This window comes from Tinamus guttatus, unplaced genomic scaffold (assembly GCF_059628265.1).
Source record: "Tinamus guttatus ecotype Peru unplaced genomic scaffold, ASM5962826v1 Tinamus_guttatus_pri_ptg000010l, whole genome shotgun sequence".
Classification (NCBI taxonomy): domain Eukaryota; kingdom Metazoa; phylum Chordata; class Aves; order Tinamiformes; family Tinamidae; genus Tinamus; species Tinamus guttatus.
Genome location: NW_028288544.1, coordinates 3863797 through 3891744, shown reverse-complemented (window position 1 = coordinate 3891744; position 27948 = coordinate 3863797). Strand labels below are relative to the sequence as shown.

Genomic DNA, 27948 nt, shown 5'->3' with positions numbered 1-27948 from the left:
ATGCATTTTTTGACTACCTGGTTCTTCAATATCTTGTAATTGCTTTTTAATTCTTCAGTGGGGGAGCTTTTGTTAACTCTCCAAAAACCAAAACCTGACGCAAACAATGAAGTGTGTTTGTTTTCTGTCCTTGTAAATCTCTTGGGACTGTGTGGTTTGACTTCTCATGTCTGTTTGCTGTGTATTTGATTAAAGTCTGTTCTTCTGGATAGAGCAGTTATTTCTGTTATTCAGGGGCAAATCTGCTGCCAACCAGATTCCTCCCAAAGGGCTTTGTGCATGTAGAGAATAGGAGGAGCATCAGCAGCATTACAGAATGCAGCAAATGCACCTCCTGCAAAGGGAGAAGAGAAGAGAGGAAAAAACTTTAGAGAGGGAAGGAAGAAATACAGTAACAGAGAGAAGATCATGCTGCTTAAAGAAGAAAAGATATAAACAATCAAGTACTTCAAGCATTGCACAAGCAACATGTCAAGACCACCAGGAAGAAAGCAAGATAATCACAAAATAGTAAGACTTTTTAAATAACCTGCAACTAAAATTGCACATGGAGTTAGAATAATCTTTTATTGAAATAATGTTTTGTACAGTTATGATTTAAGAGTAGCTTGTAAGTAGACTTCAGTAAGAAATTCTGGGGGATAGTCTGCCAGTATGAGGGCAACATTTATGGGTGCAGTGAGACTCTTTTATGAGCTCTCAACAAGCTGCCAGCTTTAAAGCTGTGACATAAAGACTGTCCATAGGAGCTGAAGTCTGTTTGATTCTGAGCAATAAATATTAAGATTTGCTCCAGGAACATTGTTATCTCTCCAGCTACCTTGACAATGATACAAAATGATTTTCAGATGCCTTCAAAATGAATCTTGAAGCCAAAACTTTGCTCCTGATTTGGGGAAGCTGTGCCAGCCACATCTCTAGCACTTGAGCAGTTACAGGAATAGACGGTTCAGCTGCAGCATAGCTGGTACTCACTGTGTGCCTCCTGGATAGCAGACCACATCTTGTTTTGGGGTTTGTGTTGCATGAGCAGAGGTCTTTCTTCATCCTCCTAATGTGCATTTTCACAGGATTGTAACACCTGGCTTTTAAAGCTAAAATCTGTTTCTTGGGGAAACAATGGCGAACTAACTATTGTCTTTGGGTGTTGGTTTTGACTATTGAGCTCACAGGACAAAATGTAGAAGTTAGAAGACTTCAAGTAGAAGTTATGTGGACCAAAACTTCCTTCTTTTTCTTCACTTCATGTTAATATTCTCCTAAAATTCTAGTAGTTGTTTTGAATACACTGCATGCAAGATTCTGGCAACAGGACTTCTTAAACTGCATGTTCATAAAAAGTTTATTTTGTACCATTAACGTTACCAACTACTCTCCTTCTTGTTCTCTACCTGCGGTATCTAAAGTATGACAAAGACAAATAGTAAAATCCTATTCAAAGAACATTTGATCTTCAACCTTTTGTCTGGGAACCTGTGACATTGTAATCTTACCACTTTTTATTCCAGAAAAGTGGATGGTTTATTTTGGTTTGAAATATGAAGTGGGTTACCTTGTTTGGATGTGCCTCTCTGTACTTCAGAGTTTCTTTCAGTGAACTGCATGTCAGGAGGTTAAAGTGATCGCCTAAGCCTCAGTTCAGGAAGAGATTCATCTTCAGATTTATATTCGTGGTCGTCCAGGTCAGAAAGCAGCACCAGAGTGACTGACAAGTGATATGGGCTGCCGCTGGAGGGGGAAGTGGGAGTCTCAAGTGACAAAGTGACAGAGGCAGAGGTAGAAAGTGCAGCTTGCTGCATGGGATGCATGTGATGTGCTGTGCTCATCACTGGGAGCAGGAGAAGGGATTGCACTTTGTATCCCACCCGGAACCGGGTGCCTGCCCCAGGATGCTCTGCCAGGCCTGTTTCTACTCACGCTTCCACCCACCCACGGTGTTTGCCAAGGGTCAGCTAGGAACGTGGGTTCTCCAAACCAGGATTTCTACACCAGCCACTAGGAGCTTTCAGTTCTGAAAGGAAACACTCTCTGAATTCCATGTTGTTGCTGTTTTTTTCCCCCCAGGAACTTCAGTCCATCACAGTGTGTGATCTCCCTTAATGACACAAAGCAGGAAAATAACTAAATTATACACGGGTATAATTTTGCACAAGACAGTGTGAGCTTTCCACAAGTCAGTGTTCATGTCCATGCAGAGGCCAGCGATTATGTAGGAACTCAGTGCTGTGTCTCTGCAGGAACTCATTGCAAGGCCAGACCTTAGATTAAATTTATGATTTTCCACCTTAGATTAAACTTATCATTTGTCTTCAGTTCACTGTTCTAAATATCTGATAAATTTCATTATACCTGGTGTTTCATAAGGAGACATACATTTGTTTCTGCTGTAGATCAGGCAATCGTGCAGAAGACCTATGTGCTAAAGAAATTGCGTAGTGGAAATTTTTCATTCCCATGGAGAACTCAGGGTTCACTGAATTTACAATAGTAAGTTTCCTCAGAGTCTCTGTCAAAGAATGAAAATTGTTGACTGTCTAGGATTATTTTACTGTCAGTCCAAAGACTCAAAGTGATGCCATACAGAAATAAGGCCATGTTGGTTTCAAAACAAAACAAAAACAAAAACAAGAAACAACAACAACAACAAATACCCAATAAAACTGTGCCTTGATGAAGAAATGGTTCCATCTAAAAATGTTAAAGTGTAAAAGTGTAATTATGACACATATGTATAAACTAAAGTGTGAGGAAGCTGCTAGCATGGAACAGAACAAAAATAATGTTGAAGAATGATAAGGAAAAAAAGTCACAATGTTTTTCCGGCACACTCACTTATTAGGGCAAAGGAACAAGGTTTCTAAGACTGAGATATGCTCAGAAGAAGAGGGCTAAGTGCATTAGAGGGCCTCAGGGTCAAAGATAAAAATACCAGGAAAGTTTATGTGAGTCTGTGGTTACTTAGTCCCTAAATGACAGAGAAAGAAGCAGAGAGAGAAAAAGGTATCTCTTGTATGCGGATGGCTCAGTTCCACCCAGGTCTTCAGGAACTTAGAGCCTCTATTGAAAGACTCAGAGCTCTCTGGATGGTTAATGGAATTTTTGATAGCAGCTGGGACAGTGGAGAATTTCCAGAGGCTTTAAGTCAATTAATATTATGCCAATACCTGGAAGGGGAAAATAGGATGGATGACAAAGGTGTCCACTCAAAAAAAGAAGTATAATATAATTTATGTAAATCCGCATGAGTTCATGGAAAAAATGATTTTGTCAAATAAATTGATTTTTTTATTGGATTGCAAGAGCGGTTGATAAATCTAATTACGTTGTTTATAGTATGGTTAGGATGACCATGGTGGTCAGGTGAAATCCATTTACTGCATCAAAATCCTGTTAACTAAAAATTGCTAAAGTGCGCAATATTGTAAATAGAAGTTATTACCAGGGAGAATTTAGGAAACAATCTTAAACTGGTTAACTTTTTTTAACTGTGTCCTGTTGAAAAAGGGCTCATTTTTTAAACTCCAGACTCTTGATACAATGGGAGCTAGAGGTCTTTCTTCTTTCCTTCCCCTCAAGATTTGTTCTATTGCTGTCATTGATTTTTTTTTTCTAGGTTATAAACTGAAAAGGTCTTCCAATCTATCCATCTGCCGCAGGCCAGTAGCATTTTGTTGAATTTGTGTCCAAAAAGCTTAATGAGAGCCAAAGTGCTCCCCTCTCTTAAAGGCCGGGTGCTCTTCCTACTAAATACAGTCCATTCTGCAGCACTGTGGTCGTGATAAAGCAGGTTCCTGTCTTCAAGCAGAAGAGAACTTGACTCCAACTTGGTGAACAGCTAAGGATCCGAGCTTAGTGCTTGTGACAGAACCTGTGCAGAGACTGTGTGTCTTCCATTGCTCTTAGTGCTGCAGGGCCCCATGCAACTCCGCTCCTTGGCAGCCAGCTGTGATCCTGACCCAGCCTCACTCATGTAGGGCAGCCGTATCAGCCACAACTGCTCCATTAACTGGCTCGGACAGTAGCTCTTCAGAATGGTTTAAAAAAACACTTAAATGAGCTTTAGCTGTCTTGTCTAATTAATCAGACCGGGTATGGAATTCATTCCATTTAATACTAGCTTTCATTTTAGGAGTCTGCTTTTGACTGTGGATAATGGAGATGTAATATGTCCGTGGAAAACCTAAAGCCAAAGTAAGATGAAACCACAATATTCATTCTGGTGTTAATTACAATTCAAAATCCACTGTTTGTGATCATTTTGTTGTGGCATCAATAAGGAATCCAGATCATAGACCAGTGTTGCATTGGGAAGGGCTGTTAATCTCATTCCTGCCAGTGTGATTTACATTTCTCTTTAAATTGCATTTACATTTCATAGCATCACGTTGCGTTTCCTTCTTTTGACTATTCATTGACAAACAAATAGAGAATTTTATGAACCCATGTCATTTTTCCCCTGTACTCCTTTTTATATTGTAGGACTGGCATTTACCTACCATTTCATCCTCTGCCTCTGCGCATCACATGGTATGCAGCAAATCTCTATTTTATAGTTTTGTAGCTAAGAGTTTCAGAAGTAAATATTTTCCATATATATTAATATACATGCATGATCATTCCTTCTGGGAAAAATCATCTTGTTATTCCAATAGACCCCTTAAAGCATTGTATTTATCATACTGCACAAGATACTAAGCACTTATATAGGCCTGGGCAGGTTCCTGCTTTCCTCAGGTCTGCTCAGACACATCAGTCAAGATTATTGTTCCTGTCTGGGCCTGTGCCCAGCACCATTGCAGGAGGGGACGAATTCTCCTCTAGCTCCCTGGTGGTCTCTCCTTCAGCAATCTGGTGATGGAGCAGTTGACATAAATGCTTTCTAGTTACTGTCAGCTGTTAGCTGAAAATGAAAGATGAAGCTACACTAAGGATGGATTGAGCTTATGTTAACTGTGATGTTAGCTAATTTTAACCACATTTCCTAATATAGATAAATCCTCAAAGAGAAACCGGTATTTCCACATCTGGGTAGCCAAGTCATCTCAGGATATGTAAGCATTTACCTTCTGCTGTATGGCAGGAAAAGACATCTTAAAAGCAGGCTACACTAGCAATAGGACCTACTTTGGTTTACTTAGATATAGTTGAGATAATGTCAAGATGAACCTGTCCACGTGTTTGGAGAGACAGTGTCCCATGTTATTTGCAGAGATTTGTAAAGAAACAGAAATGCTAATGGGATCAATTCTTTTCTGCTTTACCTGTTGTGTTGTGTATCATTCACACTTGCGCTGAATGATAGTATTTTGTGTGTGTGTGTCTACTTTGTATTTGGGGAGAGGTAAACAGCTAATGATTGAATCAAATCAAATGTATCTTTTTGAAGCCACTGGAGTTTCTCTGTACAGATTGCTTTTCACCTTATAAAAAGGGTACTACCTGATTGACTCAGTTATTCTTCCCACAGTTAAATGCTTGCCATTAATCCCGAATAGCATTTATCAATGCAGCATATACATGTGTTGTTATAGGACTCAATAGTTTGTATGATTAACATAGTAGTATCCCAGCAAATGGTATTTCATGCAAACAAAATCTCTGCACAGAGACTCAGGTGATAATGAAATAGATTCTGTTAGACAAGCCGATGAATTCAGTGGTTACAAATCCAGGAACAAAAATTTCTTATTAATGTAACACGTGTTTTTGCTTGGTTTTAATACAGTTTTTTGCTTGGTTTTAATACAGTTAGCAGCCTTAGAAGTGTGGTAAGGTTTTGATCCTAGTTTGTTTTATTTTCAATTTCCACCTTTATCTGGCAGAGCAGAGAACTTTTTGTGCTCACATATGGTGCTTTGGTAGCCCAGCTGTGTAAGGACTATGAAAAAGATGAAGATGTCAACAATTGTTTAGATAGAATGTAAGTACTACATTTACGCAACCTTAAAATATATATGTTCACCCCATATTACTGTTTGTCCAACTGCATATTTCCTTTGAGCTTTATGTCTACTATTTTTTTGAGTTCCAGACCTTTATTTAGGACTGTAGAAAGTATAAGATTCAATATTCTGTCAACAGGAGTAACATTTATTTATGAATAAAAAAGATCAACAATTAATTTTTCAATTCTTCTAAGAAGAGTGGAGGGATTAATCTAATGGCTGTCGCTTCTTCCTTGTTAATCCTTTCTTCACACTGAACAGACTAGACACTTCACAATTAGACTGAAAGCTTGCTAAAGCTTAATAAGCTACAGTCCAATACCTATTGGTGGAAGTGAGAAAAAAATCATTGATCTGGAGAAAAAGTGATTTTATCACAAACTGAAAGTTGGCAATATCCCTCCAGTTACTTGATATTAATCCCTCATTCAGCTCTGATAAAAATGATGCATTTTAAAAATATTTTTTGGGTTTCTGGTGCATTACATATTGTTATTTGGAACCTTACTCTGCCAGAAACAGTTTGTGTCTTGTCATCACATCAGATCATTTTTTGGCTTCTTGTCATCAGACACAAAATAAAATAAGTGAGGAACCTTCCACTGCCTACAGCCTGCTTTACAAAGGATGTAAGATGTTAAGAATATCCACTTAAATGGAAATGAGCAATTCCATAAAAGCGTTTCTGTATTGTTGCAGATTCTTTCATCGTATTTGTGTCGATCTCATAACCTTTTCCCTTTCTTCCCTTTCCAAAAAAAAATTCTTGCATTCTATTGTATTCCTGTTCTGTGCACTATGTATGTACTGACCTATGTTGATGTATGAGAGCAAGCAATGATTTTTTTAATGAAAAAAATCATTTTTCATCTTTTTTATTGCCTTTTCTTTTCTCAGAAATTATATTATTTTAAATGCAAACACTACATTAACTAGTAACCGTTGGTTCTTTCCAAAATTAGTAGGTGAAGGGAGAGAGCAAGTTAGAGAGAAAGAAGACAAAGAAGAAGTTTGAAGGAAGAAAAAAAAAAGGGGGATAAAGTGAAAGGGACTGTCTGTGAGTCCATTTCCTATGGGTTTGCCAGACGCTGGAACTCTGCAACAAGAATGCTGAATATTAGATAAATTCCATGCTAACACCAGGGATGAATGCTGTGACTTGAAGGGGCAGTTATATGGAAATATTTATATATCTCTATATAGATATGTATATGTACAGTATATATAATCAACATTCATATAATGTTTGTTAAGTAGGAAGAATTTAAAGGAATACAATTTCTTATATGACTTACATGAAGAGCAGGCCACTTATACTGCAAAATATTGTGAAAATAAGAATTGAGTTCAACAAAATCTAATGTCTTTGAAACCATTTATTCAGGAACATGTAGCTGTTTTGCTGAGAAAGTGCAAGAGACAAATCACGGAGACAGCAGAGGGGAAGAAATATCCCATTTTGGCTGTTGTTAACAATGTTTTTCCCCCAGGGGGTATGGCATTGGCATAAGACTGATTGAAGATTTTTTAGCTCGTTCAGCTGTGAAGAAATGCCGTAGCTATTCTGAAACTGCAGACATGATTGCACAGGTAAGTGAGATTTATATTCTCTGGGGGTTGGTCACCTTCAGTGTTCTCGGCTTTTCCTTCTTTCTTTCATTTTTTTTCTCCAAAACTGTATGTAGTTGTCTCTCAGAAATGACTGTTCTCCACAGTCACAAGTGCTTCCACTGTGTTACATATGGCCTTTTTTTTGCTTATCTGTAACTTTACATCACCTAGTAGCACACAGAGGTATGGCTGTGGAGAAGAGATATCTATTCTATGATTCTATGATTCTATGATTCCTGTTTTCATAGCATAATGGGTAAATAACAAGTTAGAAAAGAAAATATTCAACAGCGCACAAGAAATGTGATGTTTAAGGAATCAAGAATTTTGCATATGGTCTTGCTAAGCCCACAAAGGTGAGTTTGTCACAAATGGTCATCAGAACCACTAACTTTGTTCACATGGGCATTATTTTTGCATAAGAGTTGAGGACAAAGAACTCAAAGTGGGATACAAACTAGGAGAGGCTACTAAACTCTGACCTAACCTGATCTTTGTGTCAACTGTTGATCTGATCTTAAAATTCTTCTATGAAGTAGAATCCAATTAGTCTTTTCTAATAGGCTGTTAGATGCTTTCCCATTAGAAGAGTAAGAAAATTTCTTTTGGTTTGCTGCAGATAAGCTGTTTTCTTCTGCTCCTGTCAGAGGATGTGACAAAAAAAAAAAAAATTACCCACTTTTAACAGACTTCAAATCATATGTTCCCTTGATTTTTCTCTCCTAGAACTATGACAGCTGTAAATTTTGACAATCTTTTTTCCTGCCTTCTGAACTCTCTTCAGCATTTAACCCTAAAAATGGTAATACTAGGAAGAAGATGCAGGATTTTATGCAGGAGCAAGACTCCATGGAAGAAGAGAGTAATTGTAAGAAAAGAAAGTGAGGGCAAAGTTATCCTCACCACTCACAAATCAAGATGATAAAATCAAGATGGGTACTTCTCCTCTGCCTTTGATGGAAAATTCCCTTTTACTGAACAGTGTCAGTCAATAAAGATTTGGGAGGGATCTCAGTGAAGATATATTTTTAGAAGATATATTTTTGCCCCTGGGACAAACCAGATGTCCAAGGGAGGCTGCTACAGAAGTTCCCAGGATGTCCAGTCCCTTAGACTGCTGCTCTGCTGTAGAGGAGATGGTACTTCAGAGCTATTCGGTTAGCTCAGACTTTCAGATACCCAGTCAGATTACTGCAAGTGATCCCTTTTATCCTTAATGATCTTCATCTGTAACTGTCAACTGTGTCTGGCCTTTCCTGATGACAAAAATTAACTATATTGTAGGGGAAAAAGCTGCTTTCTAGGGCAGTCACTTGCTGTAAGTGGAGATCTGAGCATCAGTTCTTCCTTAATTAATTGAACAGAGATTCATGGAAATCCATTCAATTGTTTGGGGAGACAAATGTATGCCTGGCATGCTTTTGGATCACTTAGAACTACCAGCAGCAGTAACTAAGTGTGAACATTAATGCTTAACCCTTAACTACAGAACAAGGAAACAGTGGGTTAGTGTCCTAAGGTAGCAGTATATACCAAAAGCACGGGAGGGTCCTGGTGCAAAGGGCACACAGATGTGACCAGGTGAGGTGTGACTCTATCAGAAATTCCTAAGTTACATCTGACTGAAATGGAAGAACAGAAGTTATATTTGCATTTAAAAATACTTGTCATAGAGGAACTGATGGCTGTCATAGATATAAAGGACCTCTTTTCATCTGCTATTGCTGATAAGGCTATAAAGCACACCATGGCATGGGCACAAGTGCAAAGCACACACATACACCACAGTCTGCCTCTTCCAAAGTTCAAGGCAGAGCAGGAGACATTACCCAGTGTCACACAGAACGCATTGGCTCATGAAAGAATGAAAACTAAATTACTTCCAATTAAAGCACTTCAGTCTCTGGATCTGAGTGACATATAGCAAGATCAGGTTGATGTGTAATGAGGCTCCTAAGGAAGCTGAGGCAGAGCAGAGGATCCATTCAGGATTCTGAGAGCAGCTGAATGGAAAAACATATGATAAGCAGTGGTTCAGTCACTCTGTTAAAATAATTAACCTAATTAAAAATATTTTTAAGTGCTCTGTGTTTTCTCTGGATTTTTAAATATATATATATTCTTGTATCTGGTTTACTGGGTCTTGACCTGCCTCTTCACAACTTTCCGAATTATCAGTGCTGTAGTACAGCTGTCATTCTTCAGTAGAGAAGATTGAACCACAAAACATAGAAAAATTAACAATGGAGGCAAGGAAAAAGGCACTGCTTCCCTTATGCTTCAAAAAGACACTTGCTGAGAGAAGTAATATTACTTGCAAAAAATGGAGCAAGATTTAAAGCATGCAGTCCCTTGAACAGACTATATTTAGCAGACCAAGAGGAAATCTGTAGTAGGAGTATGACCTTTTTGGGGCAAAATATGATATGATTCTTTGACAAAACAATTTTGAAGTAGTCTCCAAGCACATTTTTCAAAGACAGATACCAAAAAAAAAACAGCACCTACATAAAATTAGCCAGCAAGTAACTGCAAATGTGCTGTTAGAGTTGTTGGTTTGACACTACACACTTTTAAAATAAACTGTTTAATTGATTACTAGTAGGGTTACAGCAAGCAGAAAGTATTTATATATTTAGCTCTTCTTAGGTACAAATCTGTTAAAGGATGAATGTTCATGATAAAAACAGTTAAAAGATTAATTAATTAAAGCAGTTAAGTAGTTAAAGCCAAACATCTTATAAATGTAGTTTGGCAGTCCTACGGAAAGCAAAAGAAAAGTCCATGATAGTATATACAGGGACTGATTAGTTAGTGCCTTCCTAACTCTTTCAATAGTTCTAGACTGTATTTGAGCACCATTGAAATGTTAATGATCTTTAGTCTGCTACCTAAGAAAGATGGTCTGCTAGGTGAGGCTTAATGAAACCAAAAGGGTAGGTTTTCAGTTCCTAACTGTGCATGGGTTTCTTGTTTGACATTAAGCAAGACATAATCCCATAGAGTTGCAGTCATAATTTTTGAAAGAATTATAGTAATGATTTTCTTGCTTCATATGGGTGCCCTTTTGAAGATATGCCTGTAAGAGCATCTAATTTTTTTTTTTCTGATTTGATACATATAGAAAGGAGATAGAGAGATTTATGGATACACTTTTCAAAACTCTTTTTTCATTTGACTCCACTCTCTTTTGCAGACACAAAGAAAGACCAAAAGACCATTGTTTTGCCCTCAGATAAATTGTGTGTGGCAGTTTTAAAGAGTTTTTAGCTAAAAAAAAGTTCATTTCTGATCTATTCATTAAATTACTTATGCAATTGCTTAAGTTACTTATTCCTCGGAGGCTTTTCTTTCCCAATTTTCGCTTTACTGCTTTGTAATTTTCTCTTAATTTGATCCTCCAAGACACTACAAACAAGCCACTGGTTTTGCATTGTTTCCATGCAAGTTCTTTTTTATCCCGGAAATTTTAACAATAGAATTTGGAAGGAGCTGCAATGGAACGCACAGCTGAAACTCAATTGAAAGCATATGAGGGACAGTTAGTCGGCTTAACTAGTTATTGCTCTTGTAGCAAAGACTTGGAGTGTGACTGAGTAGTGGATGTACAGTAGAAGTACAGTATTTAAATGAGAAAATTGAGTTCTGATTAAAGAAGAGTAAATTGAGGGGCAGAACACAGACTTGAGCAGAAGTTTCCAGTGGATATCAGAGTTAATGCAAAGTCTAAATTTTCCGAGAGATAGCATTGATTCTGCTGGTCTTTTGTTGTTGTTTTTTTTTTTCTCACCCTGCTTCAGGTAGTGTCATACATAAATCCTACCTCTTTCTGGACTGCCATAGCTCACAGTAGGTGAACTTCAAGTAAGAAGCAACACTGATATGAACCAACTTTAGTGATAGGTGCTTGGAGGACAGAGACAGACTTGCCAAAACCTGATTCTAGTGGAAAATGTAGGGTCAAAGGGGTTTATTTTTGCCTGCTTTTGTAAAAGTTTTCCTGGAGCCATATGGCAATTGTATTAAACCACAAGCATTTGGGAAAGAAAAGCCAGCTGGAATAACAAGGCCCTGGAAAGGAGGACCGGTGAAGGACGTAGGCTCCTGCCAAGCCAACACTGCAGCACGTAACGTTCAGCAGCTGCAGGAGAGCAGCTCTAGCAGTGGGGAGAGGAAGGCCCTGTTAGGTGTCGTGGTGCCTCTTCCCTGCCAAGGAGGGGAGATGGGGCTGGGCACAAGGTGTTGGGGCATCTGTCAGGAAGAAAGAGAACAGCAGGCAAATAGGAAGGGGTATTTATCCTGGAGCTTAGAGGGTTGTAGCAGGAGAGGAGCCTCTGGAGATAAATGCCTAGGTAGTGGCTGGGTTGCAAAGCGGTAGCTATGAAGGTCTTTTCTGCGCAGCCTCCTTCCAGCAGCTTGCATAATCCATTACTTGGAGCTTCCCAAATGCTCCTGCCATTTGCTGTCATGAATATTTAGCAGAGTGAAAATGCCTGCTTAGGTGACCACCTGCCGGTCTGACTTGTTGGTGTCAGGCGTGCCTGCTGCTGTAACTTTCATTTTGACAATGTTGCCTCTGCGCTTTGAGACGCAGCAGGTAAACTTGGACATAAAAAGATAATGTATTTTTAGAGTGCTGTAAAGTGGAGCAGCTGGTATAAAATGCATTAAAGTGACATCTGCTCAGAGACCACATCTTCTTCAAAACACACCGAGAAAGTTCTAAGCAGATAACGGAATTAGTTCTTGTATTTTATTCAAAGAAAATGGACAGCAAATTGAGACATTTTTCTCCTCCCAGTGAGCACAGACAGTCTGAGCCATGAGAACAGAACAGCTGCAGAGATTACGTTATTTTGTTGATAAGGGTCTGATCTCAGCAGTGCGGAAATGTGATTCTTTGCAGACTCACAGAGGCTGGAAGCAAAATGCTGCATAAAAGCCTCCCAGTCACCCCGGGAAAGAATCTTGGCAGAAACTTTGTACCCCATTAACACAATGTTTGCAAAGATTCTGAATACCCCATGTGAGAGCCATGTCATGAATCCCAAGCACATGAGGTAAAGCATAAATCTCTGGCATAAAATGGCTTTGTCACAAATTCTGATTCTGCAGTCATCTCACCTGCCTTGCCTGCTGGTTCCTCTTGCTGAGACACATTCTAACCTTCCAAAGACATTCAGAAAAATAAAGTTGGACTGCTTCAAAAATATTTTCTTTGTTGTCCTAAAATGTGTAGTTTCTTTCCAGCCGTTCTCTTATGTTGGCTCCAGGCCCAGTACAAATAGTATTCTGCAGTTTTGCAGGTTGCACTCAGCGTCCAAAATCCACCAAAAATGAGAACTTTATACTTTATTACTAGATTTGCAGTGGGAGAAATGAATAACAGATAGTCTGTGGAAGCAAAATATCAATGACAGTGTTGTTACTGCAACCCAGCATTAACAACTACTGTAATTATCTTTATTTTTATTTATTTATTTTTAAAATACAAAAACACAGAAATGTTAAGCCATTTGGGAGTCTTGGGTTCTTCATACCCTATAAAAGACTTAAGATTTGACCACTCCAGGAAATTACACGGCACCTCACTGTCAATTGAGGAAGCTGTCCCACGTCCCATGTCAACGTGTCAGGGCTGATCTATGTGACCATCCATGATGTTGTAGGTGCAACAGGAGACCGAAGGCAAACAGTGACCTTGAGTTACCACAGTACCTCAAATGGATGCTGGTCCCTAAGCCACTACTTTCGATGAACTGTCAAAAAGTCACCCATCTCTTTTATTATTGTATACCTGCATTTTTAAATGGTGTTACTCTATGATAGTCTCTTGATTTGCATCGGACAGGCATGTTAGATATTTTACATAGGAAATTGTTAAATCCATCTCTCAGAAGTGATTGCTGAGTCTTTTTTTTTTTTCTGTCAGTGCTATCCCATTTGGATTAGTTCTTGACCCAGAGCCAGTGCTCACAGAGTATGAGCTTTTGGTGATGCTGAGAACTAGACTGTTCTCAGTGATGAGCAGAAAAAAACTTCATTCCCCCTTTCTGGAGCAGGCATGGAATTGGAGTGGAAAGTGAACAAGAACAAAGGCCATCATGAACCAGAGAGGCTAAAGCATCCAGAAATACATTAACAAGATACTATAAAAAAGGGTGAAAAACAAGATGTCATCTATGGTATTTCCCTTCTGTCTACAAAGTCCATCTCTGTCTCTCTCTCTTCACTGATTTCCTTCTGGCCTTGCTCAACTAGCCTATGAATTGTGCTATAATGTTGTTCACTGCTATTGAAAGAGTAGAGCTGGGACGCGTCTTCCCATGCCTGAAAAGATGGCAGGGGAACAGCTTCTGGCCTCCTGTTCTGGAAAAAGCTCTGCAGGTTTCTCTCACTCAGCTTGGTGGCATACAGCTGGAAAATCTGCTCCAGTTGCTCCTTCTCCTTCTCGACATACGTCCTCCAGAACTTCAGCTGGAGGTGGCTGACTTTGGACTGGCAGCTGGCACAGCACGTGGTCAGCAGGGACAGGAGAGCAGTGGTAACTATCACACACCAGCCTAAAATCTGGGAAAACAAAAGAGACAGGCCCCAGTGACAAAGCCACTTAAGTCAAGACTGTCCAACATGGTGATTGCTTTGCAGGTGCATCGAATTTAATGCATAATTATTAATTGAGGCTTTCACAAATCGCACAAAGAGGAAACAGAAGAAGTAAGGACCAGGACTCCCAAGTATTGTTCATTTGATATCCTTTTCCAAGCAAAGGGAAAACCTGTTGTTTTTCACAGTGGAATGTAAAACTCTCAGGAAAAGTTGTCATTAAAGACCATGTGTGCACAGAGATACAGACAGCCTCAGTTTGAAATGATGCTGTTTTATAGCAAAGGGAACTTGGATGACAAAAGCTGGGGAGACTCGACGAGTGCAAAATCAAAGGCAGATTCAGGGACTGAACAGATGATCTCAAATCTACAAGTTGTGTATTATGTCTTGCAAGAAAAATCTATAAAAAGTCTCAATGATCCATCAAAAAATACAATGTTTGAGCATTGTTATACAGGAAACAAAATAGATCTGAGTGGAGGAGAAGTGTCTCAATAATTCAGAGGGGATAATTGGTGAGAATTTCTTGCAAAAATATAATGATCTGACCTACAGTGCATTTAAATTCCTCACTCAGTTGTTACAGAAAGGGAGAAGTATGTAGGTAGGAGAATAAGCTGACACAATTACTGGATGGAAAACGTTTTCAATCTTTTTGAAACCATTAAATAATATTAACCATCAAGCATTAGGATTGAAATACAATATTTAGAATCATGACAAACCAGAAAACTATAACAAGGTAAGTAACTTTTGGCCCAGGTCAATCTATATTTTAAATCATGATCATTTTGAGATGTGTTGTTTTCAGATTTTTGTAAAGAAGCAATTTTAACATTAATTAGCTAACCAGAATATAAATGATAGCTTTAAACTAAAAAAGCTTCCTCTCATTTGTTTTCCGGGAGATTCACTGAATTTTAAACAATTCTTGCTAACTTATTTGACTTTTATGGATCAGTCTTTCATGGTAGAAAATAAATATTATGTCAAAATCATATAAAAATCTTTTCCAGTCACTTTTGCACTAGCTGGTATTTATGAATATGTGAGACACTGTCCTTTTTAGCACCTTTCCACTTTGTTTCAGCTTGAAGCATGCATCTATCTATTCTCATGCTATCAACTGAGTCATTTGTTGCTGTTGCCTATACATACAACTTAAAGTCTTTAAAACTATTATTTGCTTTTGAAAACACTCAGTTAAATTTATCTGCATTCCAGCCTTTGCAGCACTGTACTCTTTGCATGCAAACTGGAAAACAAAACTGCTTCCTGTCCTGGAAACTGTTCCAGATGGATGCAATCCCCCGACCAAAACTTGCTGGCTCAAAAGGTTATTTTTGATTTCTGCTGTTTCCTGGCAATCTTATTTCCATCATTTCTATAGCATTTTCTTTTTCTTTCTGTCCCTTTTCATGTTTTTGTCTCTGAATTTTCAAATGAATGTTACAAGGCAATGAAGAAAATGCCGTACCCCAGCAATATAGGAAAGGGTAATATGGTGTCAGTTTTGCATGCCTGGATTGCTTTAGCTTAGTCGTTCTTTTCTCCTGGCAGGACGAAAATATTTAACAAAGTACTCAAATGTGCAAGTTCATGACAGGGGATGAGAGGAATGCAAATCTAAACAAATTATATAAGGAGTGTGATACAAATCCCATTTTCTGTCATTTTCACACTGTTAGTGACATAAGACTTCTTTCCAGTTTTCAAGAAAACATGTAATTGTTTTGGTACTTTTTTTTCTTTTTAATAGAACAGACACCTTTAAAAAGGTGTCATTTCTTAATTCAGCCTCTTCGAAATGGAAGATTTGTTTCCATTCATTAGGGAAGGAAGTTTAGCCTTAATGATCCTGACTTTGTGGGGCTCCTCAGGACTGTCACTGCTCAGAGCTAAAATATTTAAGGACTGTATTTTGCAGAGCTGAAACACACCCAGACTTTAAGTGAAAACAGTGATATCGCTTCAGCATCTGACATTAGGATCTCTTGCAGATATGACAAAACAGTAATTCAAAGTATATGATGATCTTAAGTTATTTTTCTTACCTGGGACTGTGCTTGCAGAGTTAGTCTGAGTTCCTCACTCTCTGGAAAGGGCATGGTGCTTTTGCCACAGGAAACCTTGTGGAGCTCTTCGAAGCACTTGGTAGATTTGTTGTGACAGACTGTGTGTAAGTAGGCAGGATTTTTTAAGCCACTCATGGCACATTCGTAGAAAGTCCCATTGAGCAAAGCCACAGAGAGCCACATTATTGGGGCTACCAGAGCATTTAAAGTGATACATCCAAAGACATAAAAGAAATAGCAAATATTCCCTTTCGGGAATATTTTTCTGGGATTTACCCAGCAGCCCGTAAAGAGTTTCCATGCCTTACTATTCAGGAAATATCCAAAAACTAGCAAAACAAAAGCTGGAGCGAAGAGAAATACCAAACCATACCTGAAGTTTTCATTGCTGCAGGGACATCTGAAAGCAACAAGAGAAAATACGCGCTCACCTCCCAGGGTTAGCAGCGCCATAAAACTGTAACCAATTGCAGTTTTCTGCTTCTCTAGGAATTTCAGGATTGTTTGGAAAGTATCCATGTCCAATGCTCCCCGAAGAAGTAAAAATCGAGGTGCTTTTCCCTGTGTTGTAGCAGTCTGCAGTGGTGGATGAAGGAAAGCCTGTCAGATGAGAAATGGTCTGCTGCTGCCTGCCTGGGTTAGTGCCGTCCAGAAAGAGCGGTGATGTCATGGGCTACATAAACAAACTCACAGGGGACCCTCTGCAAAGCAGATGTTGCAGTAAAAATAATCAGTAGAGCAAGAAACACAGTATAGCAAATTAGTTTGACGATCAACAGTCTTGTTGGTTTCTTTTTTGACTGCACCTGCAGATAAAAGCACATGTTCACCAGCTGCAGAACTTCTTGAGATGCGACCCAAATCCCCAGCAATATAATAATGGGCCTGATATGGATGCTAATGGTTGCAGGGGAGCATGGCTCTACTGAAAGCATGTGGCAGGCTTGTGTGGCAGAGTTTGCTCATTTTTGCAGGTTGCCTTCAAAATGTACCTTGGGGTCACCCCCAGGGTGAGATGCAGCAGCGCTGCGGGCAATGAGTTCTCCCTAATCCTGGACAAGAATCCGCTAGTGGACTTTGTGGAGGAGCTTCCCGCAGAGCGAGCCTCACTTTGTTATTGCAACCTCCTCTGTGGGGTGATTCGAGGTGCCTTGGAGATGGTAAGGAAATGCACGTCTGCTTTCTCTTCTCTTTATTTATACACACCCAGAAGCACGGGAATGCAACTTCCCCCCCCTCCATGCCCAGATAAAAAAGGGAAACTTAGCAGCATTTAATCTCTCTTTCAGAGAGATCTCTCAAAGCATCAGAAGTATATTCACTATCAGAAGGCATTCTCTACTTTGTTCTTAAATAGAAGGCTTTTACAAAAGAATACATGAAGTCGATCATCTAGAAGTGACTGAGTTGCAGAACCTCTGTACCATTTTCTGAAACATGGCATTTGTTATTTCATTGTGTTTCTGCCAGTGAAAACCTATTTTGTCACATTTTCTGTTTCAGAAAAATTAAAAAGGTATAAATATTGCTTCTGTGAATTAAATGAAAAATTGTAGTAGCTTATATAAGACTAATTAAAGGGATGTTTTGATAAGGAACAGTATATGAACATGCAAAAATTTTGTGATTACAGAATGAAGATTTAAGTTCCCAGAACAAAGCAAAAGACTGCATTGAAGATTAATATATTGTGCAATTTTTACTGTGCACATAAACTTCCTTTTTGTTATTTTGGTTTGAAAAGACACGAAAAATAGTAGGAAACTCTTTCCTACGAAAGTTGAGAAAGAGAGTCCTCTTGTGGTGGGAGTGAGAGAGAAAACAAAAGTTACTCTAGAGAAAGGGAAGAAAAATAGACATTCTTCTGTTCAACTGATCAGTTCTGATTTCTCCTAGGTTCACTTAGCAGCAGAAGTTACCTTCCTCCAAGACAAGCTGAAGGGTGATGCTGTGACAGAAATAGGAATTGTATTTTTAAAGAATACTGAAGACAAAAAGCACAAAACAAATAAATGAAAGAAAGACCAGGATGAACTCTTGCCAAGCAGTATTTTGCTGCTTTTCTTTTACCTGAAGAAGATATACAGTGTAAAATCTTTCATAAATTTGAAAGGCAACAAGAGCAAACACAAGGTGGAGAGGAAAATCTTCCATATCCCAATACAGATATGACTATAAAAGATCAAAGTGGCCTCATCCTTTAACTTCGTCCTCACATAACCATGCTCATGAGCTCAATAGCAGTTTTATCTCAGTCCTACATGCATGCTGGATCCAAATATCTCTTCAGCTAAATGTGGCTCGGGTTTTCCCATTTGTGTTGCTGGTAGTATTTCAAACCAGTGTTGACAAGAGATACTTTTCTCCTGCCTGTCTGTGATTAGGGATAGTGACACTACTGCATGCAGAGTCTGTCTATCCGTTTGGACAAGTCATGCTTTGATCCATCGTCCTTTACACCAAGCAGCCCCTCTCTTCCCTTTGGTACCAAATAGAGGAAATTTCACCGATGACCAGAACAGTTTTGTCATGACCAGACTGACCACTGCATGGCCTAATTAATATGTAGTCATTGCAGATCTGTACTGCACCTGAAGAAATTGAAATAAAAATGTGGACATTACTGTTCAACCAACTGGTGGGTAATTGTGTGTGTTTCTGCCTGACCAGGAGTTCAATACCTCCCATTCAAGATTGTATGTTTGTCTTCCAAACATGACTGAGATGTAGAGAAATATCAGCCTCCTAGACATCTGAGCTACCAAAAAAAAGAGGATCTGATGTTTTCCACAGTCTAACACAAGAAATCTTGGTAGGGCAAGGCTGAAAACTAGAGTCACTGAGTACTAGCACAGCAAGTACTCTGCCACAAAGCAGATCAGCTTTTCCGTTCTCTAAGAGCCAAAACCCTCCTTTGAAATTAAAATACAAATTTTGATTCAGTTCAGCAGAGCCCAAATTTAACTTTGATTTTGTTGTTGTGATTTGGAAGTCCTTCCCTCAGTCTGCTTCATTCTTGATCCAATAAGCCAGGAGCAGCTCTTACCTTGGGGCAGCAAGGTCTGTTCAACCAGAACATTATAATCCTCGCTATAACTTTCTTTGTTTGTCTTAACAATCAAATACCGTGGTGGCCTAAGAAAATAGAGGGTTTTTCTTTTAACAAAATAATGCACAAATTAATCATTGCCCAGCCCTTTCAGAGCTCAGCCCAACTTGCTGTTACAAGTTAAAATAACAAGTTACAACATGTAATATTCCCTCTATATTTCTTGTCATAAAGGCTTAGACCCTTTGGACACTTGTGTGCCTGCGATGGGGATTTTGGTCCTCGATTCACAGTGATGGGCAGGTGGTTTCTTTGACTGACTATGAAAAGGTCTTTTACAAGATAATGACCTCTTTTTCCCCCCCAAAACATAACAACTGAATACTTTCCTCTTATTACAGTGAGAGTGAGTAACCTGTGCTGTTCTTGTTTTGTGTTATCCTGATCGGATAGATGTGCACACACAGATTTGCGTGTGCCTGTGCACACCTGCAACCACATTTTCTACAGAGGTTCCCACTAGCTAAAGAGCATGAAGGTCATCATGGGGCATGTAAGTTGGCTCCAGTGTATCCACAGTCTATTAAACATGCCCTGCCTGCAAGCATTACATGGCAAAGCCAATATTGGTAAAGCAAGGACCATTAGTGACATCCTGAGGCCTCTGCAGTCTCACCTCTAGCCCTGCTGTGGCTGAAGCTTCTGCTTTATGTATGTCAGTGTGAAACATCTGTGGTTATGCCTTGTGTAAGATGTCAAGGCTGTTTCTTTAGGTTCCAGGGCTTTAGACTAAATGCATAGGTAAAATCTTTACTTTTACTTAGACATGGTCAATTTTGGATGATGGGATTCCACTGCATAAATGAGCATGAAGCAGAAGTGCCCGGTCCAGGCAAGCCAGCACTGATCTGAGGTCAGGCCAAGAAGCTACATGAGGCAGGTGGTTGAGAGCAGGGGCTGCTTTGTACTCATGGGCTCTGAGCCACCTTCCTTGTGCTGGGACACAGACTCAGTGTGACAGCATCAGTCTGCTTTGTTTCCTCTTCCCTTCCCTTCCTTTAGCTTGCCTTCCCTTCATTTCTCCTTTCTCTTTTCTTTTTAATGTTTAATTTCACCTTGGTTCAGCCTCTGCATTGTATTCAAAATGGAAAGTAAACAAATGTTAGGTAAGATGTCACCAGAAAGATGTTACCCAGCCATTAAATTCTGCACCTGAGAAAGGATAGCATTCCTCTGGATGTAGGTCGCCACAGTCTCTGATTTATTTAGTTTGGGGAAAGCTTTAAAAGGCAGAGTCTTTCACACAGCTGAGAACATATTTCACAAGTAATCTACTATGCATTTACAATATACACACGTGCTGTAATAATTAATAAATATTATGTAGTAGTGTAATATATAATACATAATAGTAGTAATTAAGTTCACCATCATCTCCTTGTACCTGAGTTCAGAGTTGTTAATGTTTTTTTCACTGATGTCATCCATGCATAACCTCAGCGCTGCTGTGGCTACAGCTTTTAGATTTCTCTTCAGACCTCACTGAGTCAAGGAACATTTTACTACTGTTTTGCTACTGCCACAGCAGGGCCAGGACATTGTTTTCTGCCAACATATGACATTCCAGAGCAGATTTATTTTTTTTTTCTTCTGGGGGTCAATGAACAAACGAACTCTACAGTATGAGAGGCAGAATGGGACATTTCTAATTGAGCACTGCTTCCTGGAGACAGGAATAACAAATTGGGCACTGTTACTATATTCACCTCTCACTTCTGGGAAGAAAAAACTCCCAATAAAGTAGCGATTCCATAGCAATATAATTTTTTTAAAAAAATATTTATTCTTTTCTACAAGCAGTATTAAACCAAGTTTTTGTTTTTCCTTTTTTTTTCTTTTTTCTCCGTATATACTTATATGCTATAGGTTCCACTTATAGTAAGAATGCAGCCTCCAAGCTAATTATATCCAGCTAGATAAAATAGGCTCTTGTCTTGCTCCTTGGAAAATGACTACAACAAATACCCTCTACCTGTCTGAAGAGTTTTCAAGTTAGAGTTTGCTCTTTTGAAGGAAAAGATTTTCTAGGAAGAGCAAGAGGAATGGAAAGACAGCTCTGACCTCTCTAAAATGCTTTGTAGAAAAGCTTTGCAATGAGAAACTGAAAATTATCCCTTTTTTTCCCCACTTAAACTACTATCTTTGGTTCTTGCAATTAGATTTTGGATTTAGGTTCCTTCTGCAGGAAATATCCACTCCTTCTTAAGTTTCTACTATTTATTCATATAGGCGGCCGTGTATCTGTGCCACAAATACTTGTTAAAATAAGCCTTGCCTACACTGCCATTTTTTTATGAGCCTAATGCTTCCAGACATGTTACTCTGGATTTAGGCTCCATTTTGGAGCAAGTTAAATCGTTTATTTGACAGGGAAGTCCAAGAGTTTGTTAGGGATCTATTCCAGGGTCAAAATCTTATGTGCGATATGGAGTATGTATTAAAAAGCATTTTACCTGCTTTAAAAAAACAGGTAAAATAGAGAACAATATAAATCAGACACTGGAAATTTAATGTTGCTTTGTTTTTCCCTAAATGTAGCATTCAAATGCCTATTTTTTTTTTACTTTTTTTCCTTTTTTATTTTCAAGAGTTCTCAGGTTACAGGAAATGAGCAGTTCATCTTCTAGTTCAGCAGATACATAGTAAAGGGAGAATTTACAGAGAAATTTTCTAATTCCACCGTTATAAGCTGCTGAACACATACAGTAAAGGGGCTGGAATCTTTTTGCTTATCAGTTCCAAATGATGAACTGCTAAAATAAATCTCACTGTTTCCAATGAACACATTTTTAAATGCGCAGGTTTTTCCAAAATGCAAATTATTTCCCGGATTTGAAAAGACACGGTCCTTTCCTTGAAAAGCTGATTAACAAAAAGTAATTATTTTATTCTGGAACTTGTTCTAAGCTCCACTGAAAAACATATTTTCAAGTCAAATGTATGTTAAACCATTGCTAAAAAAAGCACTAAGCTGAACTCTGATCAATATTTCCTTTTCTTTTTGTCTCATTGATACCACCAGGTATGAAACTAGGGATTTGTCACCCTAGCTGCCAAATGTCTTCCAGGTGTTTGGTCATAATTTGAAGAGTACCTGCTGACACATTTGTTATTTTAAATACATGCCTCTTTCTGAAAGAACAGCGTTATATGAAAACTTTCATTATGAGCCATATATATATTTAAATACATTTAGGCAAAGACGTAATAAAGTTTGTTTAGAAACAAAACACAGCTTTTACACACGATCTTCAATAGGGGCACAGAATACAACCTGTTCATATTATGAAGGTAAAAGCTTGCCAGTGTTAGGAGGGATTTGTCTCGTTAAAACCCTCACTTGCCCATTTGCTGCATCCCCTGCACTGATCCACGGGCGTTCTGCTCAGCGGGCCCAGGCCCCGTGCTCTGGCTGGGCTCGGTCTCTGCATAGCTGTGTATCGCACTGTAATGCATCTCCTCCACACCGAGCGTGTTCAGGGAGGAAATCTGCTGCCAGGCCTTGTGACTGGGGTTCTGAAACGGCGTTCAGTCGGTGGCTTCAAGAAAGAAATTCACATTTCTTTCTGCCAGCTTGGCTGCATCTTCGGCCTTGGCCTGAAAAAGCTCCTAGTCCTTCTTCATGCAAATTTTCCAGGACTTTCAGGTGAAGAAAGCTAACTGGGGAGCAGCAGTGGATAAGGCAGGTTGAAATTAGGGTCAGGGCCATGACAAAACTTATGAGAAGCCAACCTATAATCTTGGGAAACAGAGAGGTAGGTTAATGGTGTTAACCCAACCCAAGCAAACACCTCATGGAAGAGTACAAGAGCTCTTCCACAGGGAAGAGTCCTCTGCTCCCGGTGGAAGAAGGAGATCCCATGAGGACAAAATTAGTTAATTTTGCAGAGCTTCAGCACCCTGGGACTGATATTTAGGGACTGAGGATGAATCCTGCTAGGTGAAGAAAGGATTTTTTCCTCAGCTATATCCAGGTCCCTCAGCTTTAAAAGCATAGTAATGACCATCCATGGCTGAAGTTCTGGCCATATTTGCTGTACCTACAGTATCATTTTGCCCACATCAGGTAAGACGAATAAGACACCCTGCTTGCAGTGCTTTATCTGCTCTTGCAAAGTAGCCAGGAAAAATCAACCAATTACCATAACATGCAGGAGAAGATGTCTGCTGCATGTTTCATGGGAAGGACATGGCCCCGATTGTGGCATGCAGAGGTTCCTGATCATATTCCTGACTCAGGACTTATCATACCTAGCATCTGATGGTAACTCTCAGAGACCCAACCTAAACTGGGTGTCTTAGTGATGTCGGTCAGTCCAATATACAGTTGAACTTAGTGGAAAACTCTAGGGAGAGAAGATCTGACAGTGTCCTCCATTCACCTCTGGCTGATATTTTGTTTTCAGGTGAAAAACATCAAAAAAAAAAAAAAAAAGAGTTTGCATCCACCTGGCTCTTAATTTAGTTTGAAGTAGATGATATTTAAAATAATAGACAGTAATAACAATGATATAACACTTCCCTCCCACCTCCCCATTTTTCTTCGATTAGTTTGCTTCCTTAGGTTTCGTTGAAATGTCAGTAGCAGTCAAATTTCCTTGTTTTTGCTCCTTTCCTATCTTATCTTAATTCAACGAGAAAGAGTTTTCCCCCTTGCAGGCTTTTTCTTGGAGGAGGAGGAGCAGCACAATAAATATTTCAAGATAAGTATTTCAAAAAATTGAATACTTTTCTCAAAAGCATTTGTACTGAATAGCGACTTATAAAGTAATTGCAATCTTTTATAAACTTAAACAGCTAGTCTGCCTGAGAAAAAGAGATGTTTTTCTGAGAAAAAGGGATGAAAACCTGCATTCTCTAACAGAGTTAAAAAGAAAAACAAAGAAACTCAAATGCGAAAACCCAGCACTGGAAATTTTTCTCACATTTCATTTTGTCTCATAAAGAAGGAAAAAAAATATCCCAATAATATTAATCATGTAGACTGCCTTGATCACAAGAAGAAAATTTTGACAAAATAAGGCAATTTTCATTATTCTCTTGGAATAAAAGTGTAAAATTTTTAATAGGTTCAAGTTTTGAGATTCATAGTTGGATAAGCCGTCCTCTTTGTTTCACTTGCCAAGTCTCTCTGGCAGAGACATCAGCTTCCTCAACTCCTGACCTCAACTTGCAGTAGGAAGTGCCACTATCTAGACAAGTTCCCAGGCCAGCTCTGAAAGAAAATGTGTAAATGGCACTCTCAAGCAATTGCTATGGAGCCATACAAAACAAGGAAGTTCATGTGGACAGCAACTTATTACTTTTCAGATGAAGCCTTTTGACTAATTAATTTTTGCTTAACACAGAGAATGAGAGAGAAGGATTCTTTACAGTCACCACCAGGCACTCTGCTTTCAGCAGAGTTAACGTCCATAACGTAAACAAAGAGCAAAATCCCCTACCTGGGATTGCATCCGAAGTCTCAGGAATTGATCTGATAATTTCTCAGATATATTCCGATCACAGAGTATTCTGACCAGCAGCTTTTACACTGTTTACCTTCACCTTTACACACAAGCTCCCTCATTAGGCTGCTCCCAGAAGCTGCGCGCTCACAGAAACTGGCCTTGAGCAGGGCCACCGCAATCCAGGCAAGGGGGCCCGCCAAGCTAGCCCCAGCTCTCTGATGCAGAAGAAATATTTTCCTCTGAGGTTACAGCCACAGCACTTCTCCTGATGACAGCAGCCTGTAAGCAGGAGAAGCAGCTTGGTGTTCATGATGAAGCCTAGCAGAAAGATGATGATGGTAGGCACCAGGAGGAAGACAGAGCCATAGAAGGTATTCCGGAAATTGCAAGGACCCTTGAACACCACAGCTGAGAAGATGTGCTCACCGGTAGCTCTCAGAAGGGACACAACACTGTAAACCAGGGTACTCTGGTGTCTGAGACAAAAATCCACTGCAGTATGTAGTTTCTCCATATTCTGCCACCGGCCTTCTTCTACTAGGAAGAATACCAATCTCTGTTTCAGAAAGAGGAAAGCAGAAATAGAAAAAGAAGTATCCTTAAGCTCTCACAGCTTAGGAACTAAAGAAATTTCAATTTCAAGAGCTTTCAATTTCTGTTGATGATGTCAAGCCAGTGGAGCATTGGAGCTGCTGCTTGGGAACACCCATTTGGGGTAAATGAGAGAGCACAAAGTCACTGAATAGTCTCATCGCCACGTGGAAAACACAGTGGAAATCCATCCCAGTAAAGAGCATCAAAACAGTGAAACATCTACCTTTTTTTCTTAAAATATTTGCACATACATGCCTGCAGTGTAGCTAGAAATGGCTTAAACCTCATGAGATATTCACTGAAGATTTGCATGAGACATCAAATTCAAAGTGTGAGTAAAATGTAAGAAATTAGCCTAAAATTTTGTGTCATTTTCCATACTCTCTTATTATTAGCAATACAATATGAGATGTTTTTTCATGGAAGAATATTCAACTCTTAATTACCCAAGTTAAGCAGTTAGACAACTTAAAGTGGTTAAAGTTATTAAAGTTATTTATGCACGAATTAGCCAGTGCCTAGCACAGATAGAAATGACCCAGAATTATTTAGCAAGTAGTTTCAACTGAAGCTCTAGCAACAAGAGTGCCATATGTCAAGAACTATTGATCCCTCGTTTAAAGCTTCCAGCCTCTTCTGCTCTTCAGAGATGGTCCTGAGAACAAGAAGGAAGAAGTAGCACAAGAGTATCACTCTTTGTGCAACATTTCTGCAGCAGAAAATAAAGAATACCAATTTCCAGATAATGTTTAGAAGTAGGGAAAGAATTATAACAATATAAAATACAGCATATCAAACTGCGATGGGTGAACCCTATGTAGCCTGGCTACCTAGTTTAGCAGTTTGCTTTACAATCCTTGAGTGAGAGGTACTATTATGACAAAAATCATTTTTCACAGAATAGTGACCTATGCACACTCATCCATGTAAGACTTATATACCTTTGCTTTAACAAGACATAGGAGAAGACATGTCTGTTCAGTTTTCAAGAGGCACCAGTGACTTATTTTTCTGAGAGCAGTGTGTTTTTCCTTAGTGCAGTATGTCAGCTTTTCTGAGTGTTGCTGTTTCTTTTCATTTCACGAGTGAAGCTTCTGTTAGGGATCTTTTCCCTAAAAGGTCTGAAAGAGTTCCTAGAAATAATGGGTAACTGATGGGGTGTGGAATTAGTTTGGAAGAGGTTATTTTGTTCATCTCTGGTTCTGTTTCCCTTATTTGCACAGCAGCATTACAGCAGCTAAGGTGTTTGTCAAACTGCAGGGAGGTAAAAAAAAAAAAAACAGGATAGCTGTGAGATAAGCTAGTGCAATTTCATGCTGTGGCAGAGCAGTATCTTACTAACATTTTAGCACCCTCCACATTCGTGAAAGTTTTCAAAGGTTGGCATGAATGAAATATGGATGAAGAAATTAACACCTAGTTTATTTCTCTTCCAGATCCTAAGATATTGCAGGGCAGATTCCAGATAACCACACAGCGCTAAAAAGTTGTCTTACTAATATCACATCATCGTAATGGAAAGTTTCTGTTTCGAGTTTCTCTTTCACGACACTCTAAGATGAATTAGGAATTGCACACACACAAACACATACATACACATAGATAACACATATATCTGTGTGTGTATATACATATATTATTGTATATGTTGAAGTTCCCTGCACTTTTCTCCTGAAGTCAAAAGACTTCTGTAAGGAAAAAATCTTATGAAAGTTTGAGTTGGCTGAATTGCTTTCAGTCTCTGGATGCTCACCAGTAGTACACCTCTGTCTGCATGAACAGTCTCTGCTACAGCAATGCCCAAAATGCCTAGAAAAGAATCAGTTTGCATGAACTGTCTTAAACTCAGAGAGTTTGAGCTGAGAGAATGTTTTGACAAATGAGAGAGAAAAGTTTTGAGTATGTTTCAATAGCATTCAGCCTCTTACTGTAAGTGCATCAAGAGACTCAGACAACATTAAATGTCTCTCATCTTTTTGACTTAAGTAGTGTCAAAGATTTTGTAGAGGAGATCTTAAATAAAAGGATGTACAGAATAGGGATAATAAAGAACTAACTTGATGTGACCTATGAGTGTAATAGAAGTGCAAGAAAGACGATGAAGAGAGTGCTTGCTGGACACAGCTGAACTTTGGCCTGTTATTGAAGAAAAGGGTCATCCTGTATTTTCACACATATTCAAAAAACGTAAAGGAGACAAACTTAAGAAAAAAAAAATCTAAATGCCATTAGCTAGAATATGATGTGATTGTGAATATTCCAAAACATACAGTCCCAAGTTGCCATATCGGGGGAGGAAGTAGATGAACAGTCTGCGAACATAAATATGAGGTATCTTTCAAACCTTTGCTTCAGAGGGGGTGGTCTGTCCATGGACGCTTTGCAGGCCAGCGGACAAGCAGCTTTTTGGGAAGCTGCCTAGATGGCGCCTGTGCACCGCGGTACGGAGCCACCGAGGGGTGACCGCAGGGCTCTGCTCAGGCCTGGCCGCCTGTCACAACGGCAGAGCGGCCCTCAAACCTACCGCTAATGGAAAGGCTTGTCTCGATCCAGAG

At 39.2% G+C, this 27948-nt stretch overlaps 2 protein-coding genes and 1 pseudogene across 2 annotated transcripts; 1 reads left to right on the top strand and 2 right to left on the bottom strand.

Annotated features, from left to right (window-relative positions):
- Window positions 1-376: 376 nt before the first annotated feature.
- On the top strand, window positions 377-18333 carry TRAPPC3L (trafficking protein particle complex subunit 3L). Its single transcript, XM_010222304.2, has 5 exons — window positions 377-510; window positions 5823-5920; window positions 7436-7535; window positions 17215-17400; window positions 18137-18333. The coding sequence occupies exons 1-5, from the start codon at window positions 469-471 to the stop codon at window positions 18254-18256; spliced, it is 546 nt and encodes a 181-aa protein (XP_010220606.1). The 5' UTR covers window positions 377-468; the 3' UTR covers window positions 18257-18333.
- Window positions 13728-16847, bottom strand: CALHM5 (calcium homeostasis modulator family member 5). Its single transcript, XM_010222302.2, has 2 exons — window positions 16220-16847; window positions 13728-14126 (listed from the first exon to the last, which is right to left on the bottom strand). Exons 1-2 carry the CDS (start codon window positions 16757-16759, stop codon window positions 13737-13739), a joined length of 930 nt encoding a protein of 309 aa, XP_010220604.2. The 5' UTR covers window positions 16760-16847; the 3' UTR covers window positions 13728-13736.
- A 4352-nt stretch (window positions 18334-22685) lies between the features above and the next one.
- Window positions 22686-25313, bottom strand: LOC104575002 (calcium homeostasis modulator protein 6-like; annotated as a pseudogene).
- Between the last annotated feature and the right edge of the window lie 2635 nt (window positions 25314-27948).

Excerpts from the sequence above, each read along its gene's own strand:
- TRAPPC3L (XM_010222304.2), top strand. The coding sequence starts at position 469 with ATGTCAAGACCACCAGGAAGAAAGCAAGATAATCACAAAATA. Across the intron at positions 511-5,822 it reads AGCAAGATAATCACAAAATA|AGCAGAGAACTTTTTGTGCT; the intron begins GTAAGACTTTTT and ends TTTATCTGGCAG. Across the intron at positions 7,536-17,214 it reads CTGCAGACATGATTGCACAG|GTTGCCTTCAAAATGTACCT; the intron begins GTAAGTGAGATT and ends TCATTTTTGCAG.
- CALHM5 (XM_010222302.2), bottom strand. The coding sequence starts at position 16,759 with ATGGATACTTTCCAAACAATCCTGAAATTCCTAGAGAAGCAGAAAACT. Across the intron at positions 14,127-16,219 it reads CTCTGCAAGCACAGTCCCAG|ATTTTAGGCTGGTGTGTGAT; the intron begins GTAAGAAAAATA and ends TTGTTTTCCCAG.